Genomic DNA, 14,595 nt, shown 5'->3' on the forward strand with positions numbered 1-14,595 from the left:
ATGGGCCCCAGGCCGAGGAGTAGTCGAATCCGTTTGTTTTGGGAGGTTTGAAGCGTAGTCTTTAGTGATATTGAGATGTTTGAGTACCAGGTAGGTGCAAGCATAGTCAAAGAGAGCCTGAATGAGGGCTCCGGAAAGAGTCCTGAGAGCACTTTTGTTGACAAAAGAGGAAATTCTGCCCACAAATCTGGTTCTTTGATTTACTCTTTTGACACCTATGTTGCCATGCTTTCATCACCTGTCAGGTATTTGTCAAGAACACAGCCCAAATAGGTAATCTCTTATTTGCTAGAGATGACTGTGTCATCAACTTTGACCTTGAAATCATTTACATTCATCTTACTGAGGGAATGTGTGGTCCCTAAAAGAATGGATTCTGTTTTGTGACAGTATCGGTAAGCCAAGTACGGATTTTGGTGAGGTCAGAGCTAAGAGCTTCCTCTACCTGCAATTTGTCCTCGCCCGAGATCATGAGTGCTGAGTCATCAGCGAACAAGAACAATTTGCAGTTACAGGCAGCATTCATGTCGTTAATGTATAGATGGAACTGTAATGGCCCTAGTATGCTTCCTTGAGGCTCACTATAGGCTCACTAGGAGGGACGAGGACATGGTTCCGTTGATGATTGTCAACCACTTGTTCTCCTCCCTCAAGGTAGGATGTCATCCAGTTTAATGATGTCTAATGAATTATCTGGAGAAAAAAATAATAATAATAATAATTAAAACATAACATTTCGATAATGGGGTTGTAGATTTAAAGTGTATAGAGCTTGTTGAAATAATTAATAGTTTAATAGATAGTTAAAATCTATTAAAGATCAGTGGGGAATACCAATATGCCATTGCCGTAGCCTCACAAATTATTACAGCATCATCAATCCCAAATTGATTATAGATTAGTGGTTGTAGGCTCACTGGTCTTCAGAGGTTTGGGGTGGTTCTTTACTTAACTGAATGGATATTTTACCTGCAAATTGAAGTGTAGTATAGTTCTAGAATGTGTCTCTGTGTCTTCATGGAAAAGTCTGAGCAATTAGTAGCCATTTTTTTGTATACCTTTTCCCCTCAATTTTGTAGTTTTGCCAATTAACACACACATGTCTGTGTTGCCACTGCTATTGTACCCTAACGGCTCACCTGTCAATGAGAAGCCCCCACCGGGAGAACATTTATAGCGCCTCCATCCCACTCCTCCCGTTCAACACTCCCCGCTGACAGGCACTGCCCTAGCCTGTAGGAGTTGATACCACAGCGACAAAGGTCTTAGGTCGCCGTCCCTGCCCGGCTTCATCCCCGAACATGGCCATTGTGTTTGTACAGACCAGTGGTTCCCAAACTTTTTAGCTCAAGAAAGACCCAAAAGAAAAATGTGACATTTGCCCGGGACCCAAACTAGTGAAAATATCAGATCTACAAGCTCACAGCGCGTCGCTTACCACCACGTTGCGAGCTTGTAGATCTGATATTTTCACTACTTCTTAACCTTTATGGAAATCATTTGCGTTTTCTTTTTATCATTATTTATGAAATACTTTTGAAACATGTTGGAATTGTTTATAATTGATGAAATGTTTTTTATTTTTTTTATTTTTTTAAATCTTTGGGATATTTACACATGGGTCCCGACCCACTGTTTGGGATACAGTGGTATAGACGCTCGGCCAAGCCGGATGCACCGCAATTAATTTGATCCTCTGCGGTGGGTCTAATTTATACTCCATAGAGTCACTTGTCTAAAAGAACAGGTCTACAAGCTAACAACACGCATGTGTTGTTAGCTTGTAGATCAGTGCTTTTACACCAATTGTGCTTGTGAGTATATAAATTAAGTGTTAATTCAGCAAATTTTCCCCTGGATTTCATAATGAGCAGTAACCTCCAAGGCCTCCAAGGCCCCTGCTATATAGATCCCAAAATATTGGATTCCCACCTCATTAGCATGCCACACTGTTTGAGGCCTGCCTGTGGCTATGCTACAGCATGGAAACCAACAGGAACGGAGAAATGATGAATGGAAGCTCCTCAGCTCACTGTGTGTGATGGTAATCATCATCCTAACATTCTGCTGTTCCACCTCAAGGTTTTGTTTTTTTATCGCTTAGATGTTTTTTTTTTGTGCTTTTTGTTTTGTATATTATGCTCTTAGAAACAGCCGTATACAGGCATGAATGCTTGCAAACATGCATATAATATATGTAAATGTGTGTCTTTGTGTGTATATATTGTACTCACAAACACTCACATTTGCACTCAGATAATTACACATGGTTAAATCCAGCAAGCTTCCAGAAAGTGCATGTAAATTAATTGAGTTATTATGCTGAGCTTGTAACTGTTCTATGGACTAACTCATAGGCCAAAGGCTGCCCAGACGACAAACTCCAGTCGTTCTCACCAAATGGAGATAGATTACTTACAGTAGGCATAGGGAAATTATATACACACACACACACACACACACACACACACACACACACACACACACACACACACACACACACACATTGACACAGTAGGGTAGACACAAACGCATTCATACCCATGCTCCAATTATCCATCTTCCATACTCGCAACACTTAATGGCTGTACCCGTTAATGGCACTCCATCGTAACACAAACGAGCATAGCATCGCTTCTGTTATGCACAGTAAGTAAGTGGCATTAGTCTGACTCTGTAGCTCCGGTTCTGTCTGCTGTAGCTGTGTAGAAAGATAATTGACTATTACTACAGTACACAGCATGTAAGGTGCCTGGGGAGAGGAAATGGGCTATAGCACGCGGGAATAACTATTGTTCTGTATTTCTGGGATCTATCGCTGGTATCTTTTGTATTTCTGGAACACAGCTGGTATCTTTTATATCTCTGCCATTTAGTTGGTATCATTGTTATTTATTAGAGGTGTAACGATATAGTAACTGCATCGGAAAATCGTTTTGAATTTTCAACGATCTACTATATCGATATGCAAACAGCAAAATATCGTATCGTTTGACTTTGTATCGTATCGAATCGTTTTGCAATGCAAATAATCGTATCGAATCGTTTTGCAATGCAAATAATACATTTTATCAATACTAAGTACTTTTAAGAAGAAAAAATAGAAAGAGGGGTTTATATCCAGTATCCAGGTATTTATTTTTCACACAGAATTTTTGGGTAAATAAATAGTTACTATATCGATTTTAAATCATTGAATCGAATCGTATCGTTCTAAATTAACCTGTCCTGTATTTTCATGTATCGTATCGACTAAATCACTGAATCGAAGCGTATCGTATCGTTCTAAATTAACCTGTATCGTTCATGTATCGTATCGAATACCATAGTATCGTGATACGTATCGAATCGTTGTTAAAACGTATCGTTACACCCCTATTATTTATGGATTTTGGTATAGTAGCTACAGTAGATGACATCTTTGATATCTAGCTGGTATCTTTGATATCTCTGGTATGATTGCTTGTATCTTTGATAGCTCTACTATATCTATATCTGACTCTTTGATATCTCTAGTATGAAGGTTGTATATTTGATAGCTCCAGTATTGTATCTTTGATATCTCTATTTCTGATCTGTATATGTATTGCTGTTATCTACCGTCTGTTATACAGATCTGACATTCCCAATACCTCTCGACACACTTCGACACGGACAGCCTCTCTACCCATTCAGCTATTGCTGCTCTCAGCTTTGGCATGTTCAACCCACTGACTATGACTCATGGCATACTTGACATAACTCCTGATCATTTCCTGAAGCATACCGAGATTGATTGATTCTCAAGGAATCCACTGGATGTGAATGAGAGCCCATTGGTTTGTCAGGATAACAACCTCCATCTCAACATCAGAAAAACAAAGATAATCGCCGATGTCGGGTGGAAACCTTGTATGTCCAAAATTCCTAGTCACCCCAGTAGTGAACTGTTCACCCTGCTACCATCTGGCTAACAGCACCGGAGCATCGGGAATCGATGCAACACACTCAGGGACCGTTTCTATCCCCAGACATAAGACTTTGAAACAGTGATATTGTGCTGCCTCCAAATGGCAGATTGGTTAAGATCCAAAGTTTAAAAATGTTAAAATAATTCTGTCATTTAATAAGTCAATAAGTTAAGCTAAAAAGTGATGTTCTTTGTAACAGATCATAGTATTTGTACTGCCATCTAGTGGTGGAGGTAAAAAAGTATAAAAACGAAAACGAAAGTAAACTGCACTCAGTAAAGCCAGAATTTCTCCAGTTAACAGTGAGCTGTGCTTGTGGTCTGCTGAGAATAATCTTAAAACGTTTGTTAGTACATCTAAGTTGTAGTTAATCGGTGTAATGATTGCATTTCATGTAAGACTTGATGTTTGCAACTTTCCTGTGTAGACTAGGTTAATTGTTTGGTTTGATTGTTGTGTAAGCACATGTGCACTGCATTCCATGTTAGCTTACTGTGGCAAGGGCTGCATTCTGTGTTTGAAACATTGTGTAACTGGTTCAAATGCAATTACTTACAATGTATGTATACTTATATGCGTACTAATTCATATGTATGTGTATTTCTGTCTATTTCTGTACTGTTTCAGTTTTACAAAAAACCCTGCAGAGACTTCAGTAAATTACCAAGAAAAGTCAAGCCTTGTTTGTTTATTGGAGGATCCCAGGATTGTTAACTAGCTGTCTAGCTTCACATAGGCACGTGTTGCAAGGGCAGTATAGATATAGAATGTCCAGACTGTGACTCTTATCCCCAGGGCCGGATTACCCATAGGCCGTAGGGGGAGATTGCCCTGGGGCACCAGCCAATGGGGGCACCAAAAAAAAAAAAAATATATATATAACATAACCTTAACATAACCCTAACCCTAAAACCGAAATAAAGTAACCAAAAACCGAAAGGAAAGGAAAAATCCACAAATTTTCGCGCGAGTGCACAATTTCGGTGCCCGCGCGCGGGGGGCACTTCAACTTGAGGTCGCCCTGGGGCACCACATAGTGCTAATCCGGCCCTGCTTATCCCCATGCATAATCACAAATAATTTGCACTGGCACACCACTTTTATATCCACAGCATTTGCATTTTAATGCAATTGCAATATTGGGACTGTTTTGAAATAATTTCAGCCAGGTGAGACCAGATGAAGGATTGAATGCAATTTATTCAGACAGATGGATGCATACAAGATTGTCATAAACCTTGGCACTGACTAGGGCATTTATTTTCATACTGTATTTACAGTGTGCATGAAGAATATCTCTACTGTATATTTAATATAAATGACTAGATGTAAAATATCCCCTACTGCTGCTGAGCCAGTGAAGGTCCTGTATGCTGGTGGAGGTGGGAGGAGGAGGCATGTCCTGAAGACGGTGACAAATGTGTAGTTACAAATGACAGATAAATGATTGAAATGCATTCATTGGTTCATATGAGCACAGACAAACAGACGGAATGACCTGTTGATCGAAAGAGGCCGTGACAGTTCTAGATGTAAAATATCCCTTACTGTGCTGAGCCACTGAAGGTCCTGGATGCTGAGTGGAGATGGGGAGGAGGCAGAGTGTCCTGAAGACAGTGACAGATGAAGTTACAAATGACAGATACGTGATTGACGGGAAATGCATTCATTAGTTCATATGAGCACAGACACGATAGACGGAATGACCTGTTGATTGAAAGGCGCCGTGACAGTTTGGGCCGGGGGTGGTGGACCTTCTCAGCTGAACTTACACTAAAGCTTCATTCCTTGGAGAAAAGATTGATTTATGAACAAAATTCAAATATGTGTGGCTTCTTAACAGCGGCAGAATTATCAGCCAGAGAAGCAGACAATTTTAAGGTGGATTTGTCACCTGAGAGTTTGGAGTTAAATATTAGTGAAATCTGGTAATTATGGCCAAAATCTAACAACGGCTGGCCCATAGGTCAGGAGCCTATCAGACAGCTTGATGTACAAGTACACCCCCTGGACCTGATGCTAAGTTGCAGGGACATATCCCAATCCAACCCTTGATGCTGAGTGCCAAGCAGGGGTGCATTGGAGGGTTAATGTGTATAATAAACTCCTCACAAAAAGTTTGAAAACTTAACTTAGTTCGATTATTTCTTCTCCCCTTCAATAATACCAATAGGTATTGTATTTTATATAATTTTTATCGTTGATTAGTCACCTTTACAACCAGGTGTAACTTGTAAGTGCAATCGTGGAAAGGGCAATGCAGCTAAACGTGTGGGTAGCACCCCTTAAACGATTGCCAAAATCCCCCCCAATATGCTTCTGTGGGTAATGGCTCTCGTTTTGAGTGACTGGCACACAGTGACTGGCACCTGAGCATGGGTCCTGCAACTTTGACATCTGAAAATAAAGAGGTTCTACTCATTTCCGATGGTTTGTGCCACGTGTCGACACTCCAAAATAGAACCGAGCTCTGAGAGTTTTGATGCGTCCAATAGATGGCTCCTGTGCGGCTGCAGCTCTTGTAACAATGGTGCATTTGATAAGGTGTGCATCTAACGCTTGCAGTTTGTCAGGGGCTTAATCCTAACCCTAACCTTCAGCCTGACCTAAGCTGTTTCAAAATAATGGGCTGTGGACAATTTGGCATGCCCCCAAGGAACCACGTCGAGCTTCGGTAATGTTTTCCTTGTTTCATTTTGTCTATAGAGGAGCTGGAGCACCAAAGATGTTAACCCGGATGACGTCTTTTGTCTTCATTTCATTCATGTCAGAGAGCATAAACGGGCATCAAATCCAAAGAGATCTTGGGTCGTTAGTTCCCTTCATGACACACAAACACAACACAAGTATTCACCGATTATACTCAAAGCAGTTCAGGAGTCTTCTGTTTTTCTGTTGTCAAACTATCTGGAATGTTGGCAGTTAGAGGATTTATTTACCCCAAACTTCAAAAACCCCAGTGTTGAGAGGGGGACATTCTGTCAGCACAGCAGCCAGGCTTTGCCAGACATATTACACTACTGTACATAGTACAGATACACAGTACACATGCACGCTCAGAGGGTGCACGCTCACGCACACACGCACACGCACACGCACACGCACGCACACGCACACGCACACGCACTCGCACACGCACACACACACACTCTGACACCCCAGTAGAGTGTGATGTGTGATCATCTGTCCACAGTGATCAGTATGGTGCTAATGAGTTGCTATTATGAGATCTAGCTGAATGACCTCTCTATGACTTGAATAGAATACAGCCTACAGGCGCAGCAAGACACTGCTGCTTCTTAGACTTGTCTCTAAAAATGTCCCTAGTCTTTAATCGAGGCCATGCTACGGTTTCACTTGAGGACACAGAATAATGTTAGGCTGTTGTGTCGTGGTGCTCTATGTTGCGTCGTGTGCTGAAACCCTCAAACTTGTTTATTTGCGGCTGGTAGCCATATTTTATCTTCCTTCCTCTGCCAAATATTACAGTATCTTTATTATTCTAGATCAGTTCCTGTGATCAAATTGTGATGATATCTTTAAAACTAGTCTTTTCTTAGCTGGAAAAACATAATGAGATTCAGATAGAGAACCAACAGTGCATCATTCTGTTACTGCTTATTTAAGTGTGCGTGCCTGCGTGCGTGCGCCAAGGTTCAAGGCTGTTTACTGTCACATGCACGTCTGATACAGCTGCTGGCCAACATTGCAGGCAGTGAAATTCTTGTACTTCTAACTTCCTCAACCGTGTGGATAATTTAGATAAAATACAAATAGTTCGAAAAAAACTCAGAGAATAGTAATGAAAATAGCAAAATAGCAAAGAAAGATAGCAAGTGTGTGCCTGCCTGTGTGCGTGTGTGTGTGCTTATCAGTGTATGCACAATTACAATTTAAAATGTATCCAGAGTGACTTACAAAGTGCAAGATTGGAGCAAACCCTAGTCTGTGTGTATATTGTTGCAGGTGTTTTTCCTGTTGTGCAAAAATGGCGGAAATAGACAATCTATAAAGCTCATAACAATAAGTTGTGAGCTTATACTGTAGATCTGCAATTTCTGCTATTTTTTAACATTTTTGAAAAGCGAACTCATGCGTCTGCGCGCTTGCGTCCCAATACACAGTGCACTGTATCTTTTTTCTCCAGGACTGCGAGCCAGAGCTGTGTGCTGTGATGCATCAATTATGGATGGGCAGTAATGCAGCCGTCGCCCGAGCTCGTTGCGCCACAGAGTGGCACTATTAGCGATGAAAAAACACTCACTCTATCTGCACTACTCACTGGGACATCAATTAATTACTGCTCAGCTCTTCCTCAACTGTCTGCTTGTAACTCAGCCCAAAGTTTAAGAGCCACCCCACATACACACAAACACACACACCCCGGTCCCAACCCCCCGCAGAGCTGGGGAATGTTGTCGGGAATGTGATCCCAGAATGTTTTGGTGACGACTCCTGGGTCGATGCTCCTGACGAAGTTATCCGCCGATGACGGACGCACTACTGGCTTCACGCTGTGTCGTAGAGGAATTTGGTGGAAAGACCAAAACATTTAAAGAATCACAGCTTGAATATTGATGATCAGCCTTAGGCATTACTTGTTCATGAATATATTTTTCACGCTCCATTCTCCACACTGCTTTGTTGCACAGGGTCTTCCATGCAGCGGGGGGTACTGTGCATCTTTGTTTGTTCATAACCGTCCCCTCGCATCAACTCTCCTCGCCTTTTTTGGCTTTCCATTAGGCAAAAGTACTTGTGGTATCTGATACCAGAACTTGACTTGTAAACACGGCAGACTACCAGATTGGTCAGAGAGAATCGTCACTAGCGTCATAGAGATTGGCTCCAGACAACATTAGCGTTAGCTCTGGCTTTAACTCAAGCATTGTTTATCACACTGTTTCTCAATGTCTGGACCGGGGCTCACCAGGGGTTCAAATGGACCCTTACAGGTCTATAGCTCTGAGAGAGTAAAATGGAAATATTTGTAATCTTTGGGACCCCAATCTACACTATAGACCTGTTAATTTAACTCTGAGAGTGTACACATGGAAACATTATTTTGATTACATAAGTACACTCTCATTGCTATAGACCTGTAACCGTCCATTCGGACCCCCTGGTGGTCCCTAGACCCGACGTCTCTCCTAGATGTGGGCTGGATGTCACTAGGACTACTGACTACTGCCCTACTGTATCGGCTGTGGAAAAGCGACCGTTATTTGGTTCGATCTCGACTCCCATCTTATTCGCACCTCTCTCTCTCTCTCTCTCTTTAGACTGTCAGGAATAATTACAAGCAGGGGAGTGAGATGCTATTTTGGGGTGTGCTTGTCTGTGCCACTCAACAACTCTGTCCCCTGTCACCCCCTGATGCTACCACCTCCACCTCCACCACTCCCTCCCCCCCTCCCTCTCTCTCTCCCCCACTCGGTGTGTCTCATCCCTTCATTGTCGTCCTCTTCCTCCCGCCATCACAAACCACTCATTTGGACGGTTTCCCATTTGCTCTCTCTCTCTCTTCTCTCTCACATTCCATTTGTCTATATTTCCCCTATTTGTGTCTTTTCAACTCCTTTTCAAATGCTCTATTAAGCCATTGATTAGCCTGTAATGTGATTTGCCGTCCTCTCCCTCCACTCCAGCTAATAGCCACTTCCACCCTTCAGGCCTCGGCTCTGCGTTCTTCAGAGGAACACCGGCGATGTTCCGTCTGTCACAGAAGCACGCTGGGCTGGGATTATTATTGTCTTTGTCGGGGCTCACCAAATGGGAGCTAGCGCTCAGCGGGGGAGTGCGTTGATACTAACTGTTATGCTGAAACACCTGTCGTTTTCAATGGCAATGAACAGCGGTTATGTTTTGTTGTACATATGAAGGCATATGGCCTCAGGTGGACGCGCGTGCGTGCGTGCGTGCGTGCGTGCGTGCGTGCGTGCGTGCGTGCGTGCGTGCGTGCGCGCGCGTGCGTGCGTGCGTGTGCGTGCGTGCGTGTGTGTGTGTGTGTGTGTGTGTGTGTGTGCGCGCACACACACACACACACAATATTACTACTGTATACTTGTGAGGACAAACATTTTAGGCCAGCACCCTTTTTTGACCTTTTTAAACCCAACCCTACTTGTCTGTGTGCACGCCCGTTTCACGCTTACAGACAACATTGTATTAACAACATTATGAACTTGTAGATCGGCTATTTCTGGCACATGCAACTAAGTATTGAACATTTTCCTATTTGTAAGCCTAATTCCCCAAATCCTTTTTATAACTATAAAACAACCCTTTGTCTGGACATTTCTCCAGGAAAATTGTTATCACAATGTCTATTTCTCAAATTCTACTATACCTGTGAGGACATTTGGTCCTCACAAGAGTAGTAATACAACACACACGCATGCACAGAGTGGCTGGAGGTCACAGTCTGGTGCTATTGTATTCGGTGGCTCTGCACAACGTTCATTGTGCCCTTTAGCTGATTGCTATCTGCTTGTTTCATTTAACTGTAACGAAAGCCTTTCTCAGACTGACGGCTTAAACGCACACACACACACACACATGTGGACGCACACACACACACGCACACGCACACGTACACGTACACGTACACGTACACGTGCACACACACACACACACACACACACACACACACGCAGGCACGCATGCAGGCACACACACACACACACACACACACATAGGACAACAAGAATGAATGACATACAGTAGATGTCATGGTGAACGAGAGTTGGCAGTGACTGGATGTTTGTGGGATGCAGGTTTGTGAGGGCAGGCCATATTCTGGCACGGATTGTTGGTCGGTGTGATGCGTGTGATTTCTGCTATGTAGGTGATTGATGTGGTTGGCATTGGTAGTCATAGCCGCGGGAAGATGTTTTAGGGTACGGGTGCTGTATGCGCGCACGTGCGTGACTAGCGCAACATTTGCGGTTATTTTCCAGTGCAATATCATATTTTAGTGCAATATCACATATTGCACTAAACCCCCCCCCCCCCCCCCAAATAACGACCAACATCACCCCCAGCACCCCTACTTCCCGCGGTACTGTTGGTAGTTATAACATAGTTTGGGAATGTATGTAAATGTGAACAAATGATGGTAGGGCAGATGATTGGATAGGAAATGGAAACGAGTGAAATGCGTGGAAGCAAATGATGCTAGCAAGTGAAAAGAAAGAAGAGTTCATGGATGGAAATATGGATATTATATATATATATAATACACATATATATGCACACCTTATATCTAGGTGTGCCCTGGGATCTTTTGGCTATGCCAGGTTTGCCTTGGCACCTGTCAGGGACCGAGTTGGTCGGAAGGAGAGACACAGGGAAACGTGGTTGTTGGTTTAAAATAAAGTTAATTTTTTTGTATTTATTTCTCTTTCTTTTTGTGTTTCACTTCAAAATAATGGTTTAACAGATAAAAAACAATAACTGTGCTCAAAATAAACAAATCAAACTAAATAACTAAACAGACTGAACAACACAACTGAAAACTGAACTTAACTAACCAGAATGACACAGGAGGTGGACATATATAGGGACGGGTCAGACCACTGTTAACACAAAAGGGGGAAAAGACAAAGACTACCATAGAAACACACACTCAAAACCCCTGCCCCACCCCATGGTACAGAGGGACTGTGGTGCAGTCCAATTTCTACAGATTAGCTGTTGATCTGGAGCAGCTGATCCCCATTGCTTTGGCCAGCCCATCATGTCCATATATGTCAGTCAGCAACCTCCCACAGCACTGGTAACTCAAAGAAAACTCAGTCAAATCAAATGCAAATAAACTCAGAAAAACAAACAATAAATTATGTCATTTCAACTTGTTAATAATGTCCAACTTAAAATAAATATATAAACCAAAAGGAAGAGTTACCATACATTATAGTCTCTATGTGTGGCTGCTGTCAGCCATCACAGCACCAAAAAGGTTGGGAAACACTGCTTTAGATAGCTTCTTAATCTGCTCATGCAGCGTGCTAAGCTGTTGCTGCAGTCCCTGGTTCTCTCTGTCTGTGTCCTGCTTGGTAGAGGCCAGCTGTTCCTTCTCCTGGCTGAGCTCCAGCAGATGCTGCTCATAGTCTCCCTTCAGCTTCTTCCACTCCACCTGCTGCTTGTGGTGGGCCATCAGCTCCGCCTCTAACTTCTTCTCCAGTTCCTTGGCATTGGCCTCGCTGATCTCCACCTTGGTTTGATTCACCATGTTGTCTATCAAGCCCTCAATATCCAGGCTGAGTTTGCAGCACTTGAAGTCTGGGTCGGCACCATTTCTGTGAAGCACAATCTGACCAATACACTTGTCCACCAACTTGTAGTACTGAGGCCTGGCCAGATAATCATTGCGGATCAGCAGCAGGTGCTGTAGCAAGGACAGGAAGTAGCCTTTGGCTTCTGAGTCCTTCACTGTGTTGACAAGGACTTCAAACACCTCCCTCACATCGTCCATCTCAAACTGTATGTCGTTCAGGCATGCTTTGATTTCTTCAGAGTCCTCCTCTGCCTGCTCATCAAACACATTGAGCTGCACCCTCAGTTTGTCATTGTCGATCATCCTCACCTCCGTCAGCTGGTCTTTGAGTCCCAGTCTCATCAGTTCAGAGCGGATGTGGATCCTGAAGTCTGGCTCCTCTCCTCGACAGATCAGAGCATTGATGAGAGTAATGCAGCCGGCCTTTAGAGCAATGTTTGGTGTATTCATACCAGTCAGAAGAGGCTGAAACCTCTCAATGTCCCGTTTCTCTGCCTCCACTGTTATGGCCTCCAGAACACGTTTGTGAAGGTTGTCTGAGTGATCTAAGATGGAGATGGCGGAGAGCATCTTGACGGCGTCCAACATCATGACGGGTATCCTGGGGTTGATGGCTCGCACCAGCAGAGGAATCCCCTCAGCCGAATCCAGCATGGATTTCAGTCCATACTTATTATTCATGAAAGCTTTGAGACAACGGATGATCTCATGTTGACACTTTACTCCAATGTCGGGGTACTCAACTCGTTCCTCTTGCAGTGTCCTCAGCAGGCTGAGCAGCAGGGCAAGGCCCTCATCTCCAAAATTCGGCACCCAGCTGACAGGGTTGGAATTGAGTGAGACTCGTAGCGACTCCAGACAGCCCAGCAGTTGTTTGTCTCGGATATTGGACTTCAACTCCTGGATGTACACCATGGCTGACTTGGTGCCCTGGTTCTGACCAGCTTTGGAGGTGTACAGGTACTGGGAGACCATCACTCGCTTAATGGTGATGTCTTTAGCTCGCAGTGGCTGCTGCTTCTCCTTGTTCAAGTTCATGTCCACCAGCATCTGTTCAAACAGCTCCAGGATGTATTCGTCAGTGTGGTCGTGCAGCATGGCACTCTGGGCGTGGAATATCTCCATGATGGTGAAATGCTCCAGCTCGTCAGGAACCACTCAATTAGAGTCAGGTTATAAACCTAAAAAAGTAAACACAAACAACAGCACAACGACAAATTACTGACATGAAATATACACACAACTATAAACCATATCAGAAATATATATATATTTATTGTTGTGTAAACACACTCTCAATTCTTACCGTCAGTCTCTCGGAACTCGCAATGGAAAATGACGAACGCAGCAATAACACTCTGGTAACTAGTAACACTGGTGCATGCGTAGAACACTTTGTCCTGATAGTGAGCATCCACTCCATTTATATCGGTTTGGTCTACCCATGTGGGTGTAACCTTCTGTTGATTAATTCATGTGATTAAATCATGTGACTTGTGTATTGTCTTAAATGTGGAAACACAGGCTTTAGCACTGTTCTAAACAGTAGCCACTGTACCCCAGCTCCTCATCTGACCTAATCAATCAACATGCCCTCATGTGACACTCAGGTGACATGTGTAAAGTCCACTGCTGTGCTGTGGCTTTTAGAATTTGTATATATTTGTACCTTCGGATTACAATTTACCTTCGGATTACAACAAATAAGCAGTATTAACCTTCATATAAGCATGTATCAACCCCTAGTATAATAACTCGGCCTATCACTCCGGTATACGATCCTAAATAAGCAGGAAATACACACATAATAATAATCACAATAATAACCGCAAACTTCAGGCACTGGAAGGCCCTGGATAATTCCACTTTATAATTATTTGAGCACTTAGTGATTGCACCTTTCAACAGATTAGATTAGAACAAGATAATCATCTATATAAGCACACAAAATAAGTATTATTTTAACGGGACAATTTGGTAGTGAATGTTGAAAACCGGGACAGCGTGTGATTCTTTCATTCACACGTTGTCCTTTTGCATAACATTTCACAGTGACCAAGAAGCTGTCTTTGTGTTGTTTTGCTAAGAAATGTACTTTGAGATTAAGTGTTGTGTTTTAACCCATGTTGTCAGCTATGTGAGCTAAGTAACAAAGGGGCTAACAAATTACAGGAATGTACTTAAGTTCATTATTATTGTACAATTCCCATGATGGAGCTGTACCCTTCAACGTCCAGTCTGGCCCCTGTGATCTGCACTCCAGTCCACATAGGCCTACTGTCGCCGTTAACCACGACCAGATCTTCACTCCAGTTCAACATTGAGCAGAAATTAAGCAATATTGACCATGATTTAATAAGAGTGCGT

At 43.0% G+C, this 14,595-nt stretch overlaps 1 protein-coding gene across 1 annotated transcript; it reads right to left on the bottom strand.

Annotated features, from left to right (window-relative positions):
- Positions 1-11,871: 11,871 nt before the first annotated feature.
- Positions 11,872-13,353, bottom strand: LOC308095560 (protein diaphanous homolog 1-like; the record flags this gene model as incomplete). The annotated part of the gene is made up of 1 exon (XM_080442615.1): positions 11,872-13,353. The coding sequence occupies one exon, from the start codon at positions 13,351-13,353 to the stop codon at positions 11,872-11,874; it is 1,482 nt and encodes a 493-aa protein (XP_080298741.1).
- Positions 13,354-14,595: the final 1,242 nt, after the last annotated feature.

The sequence above is a fragment of the Gymnoscopelus braueri genome, assembly GCF_963280865.1.
Source record: "Gymnoscopelus braueri genome assembly, chromosome: 11".
Taxonomy (NCBI): domain Eukaryota; kingdom Metazoa; phylum Chordata; class Actinopteri; order Myctophiformes; family Myctophidae; genus Gymnoscopelus; species Gymnoscopelus braueri.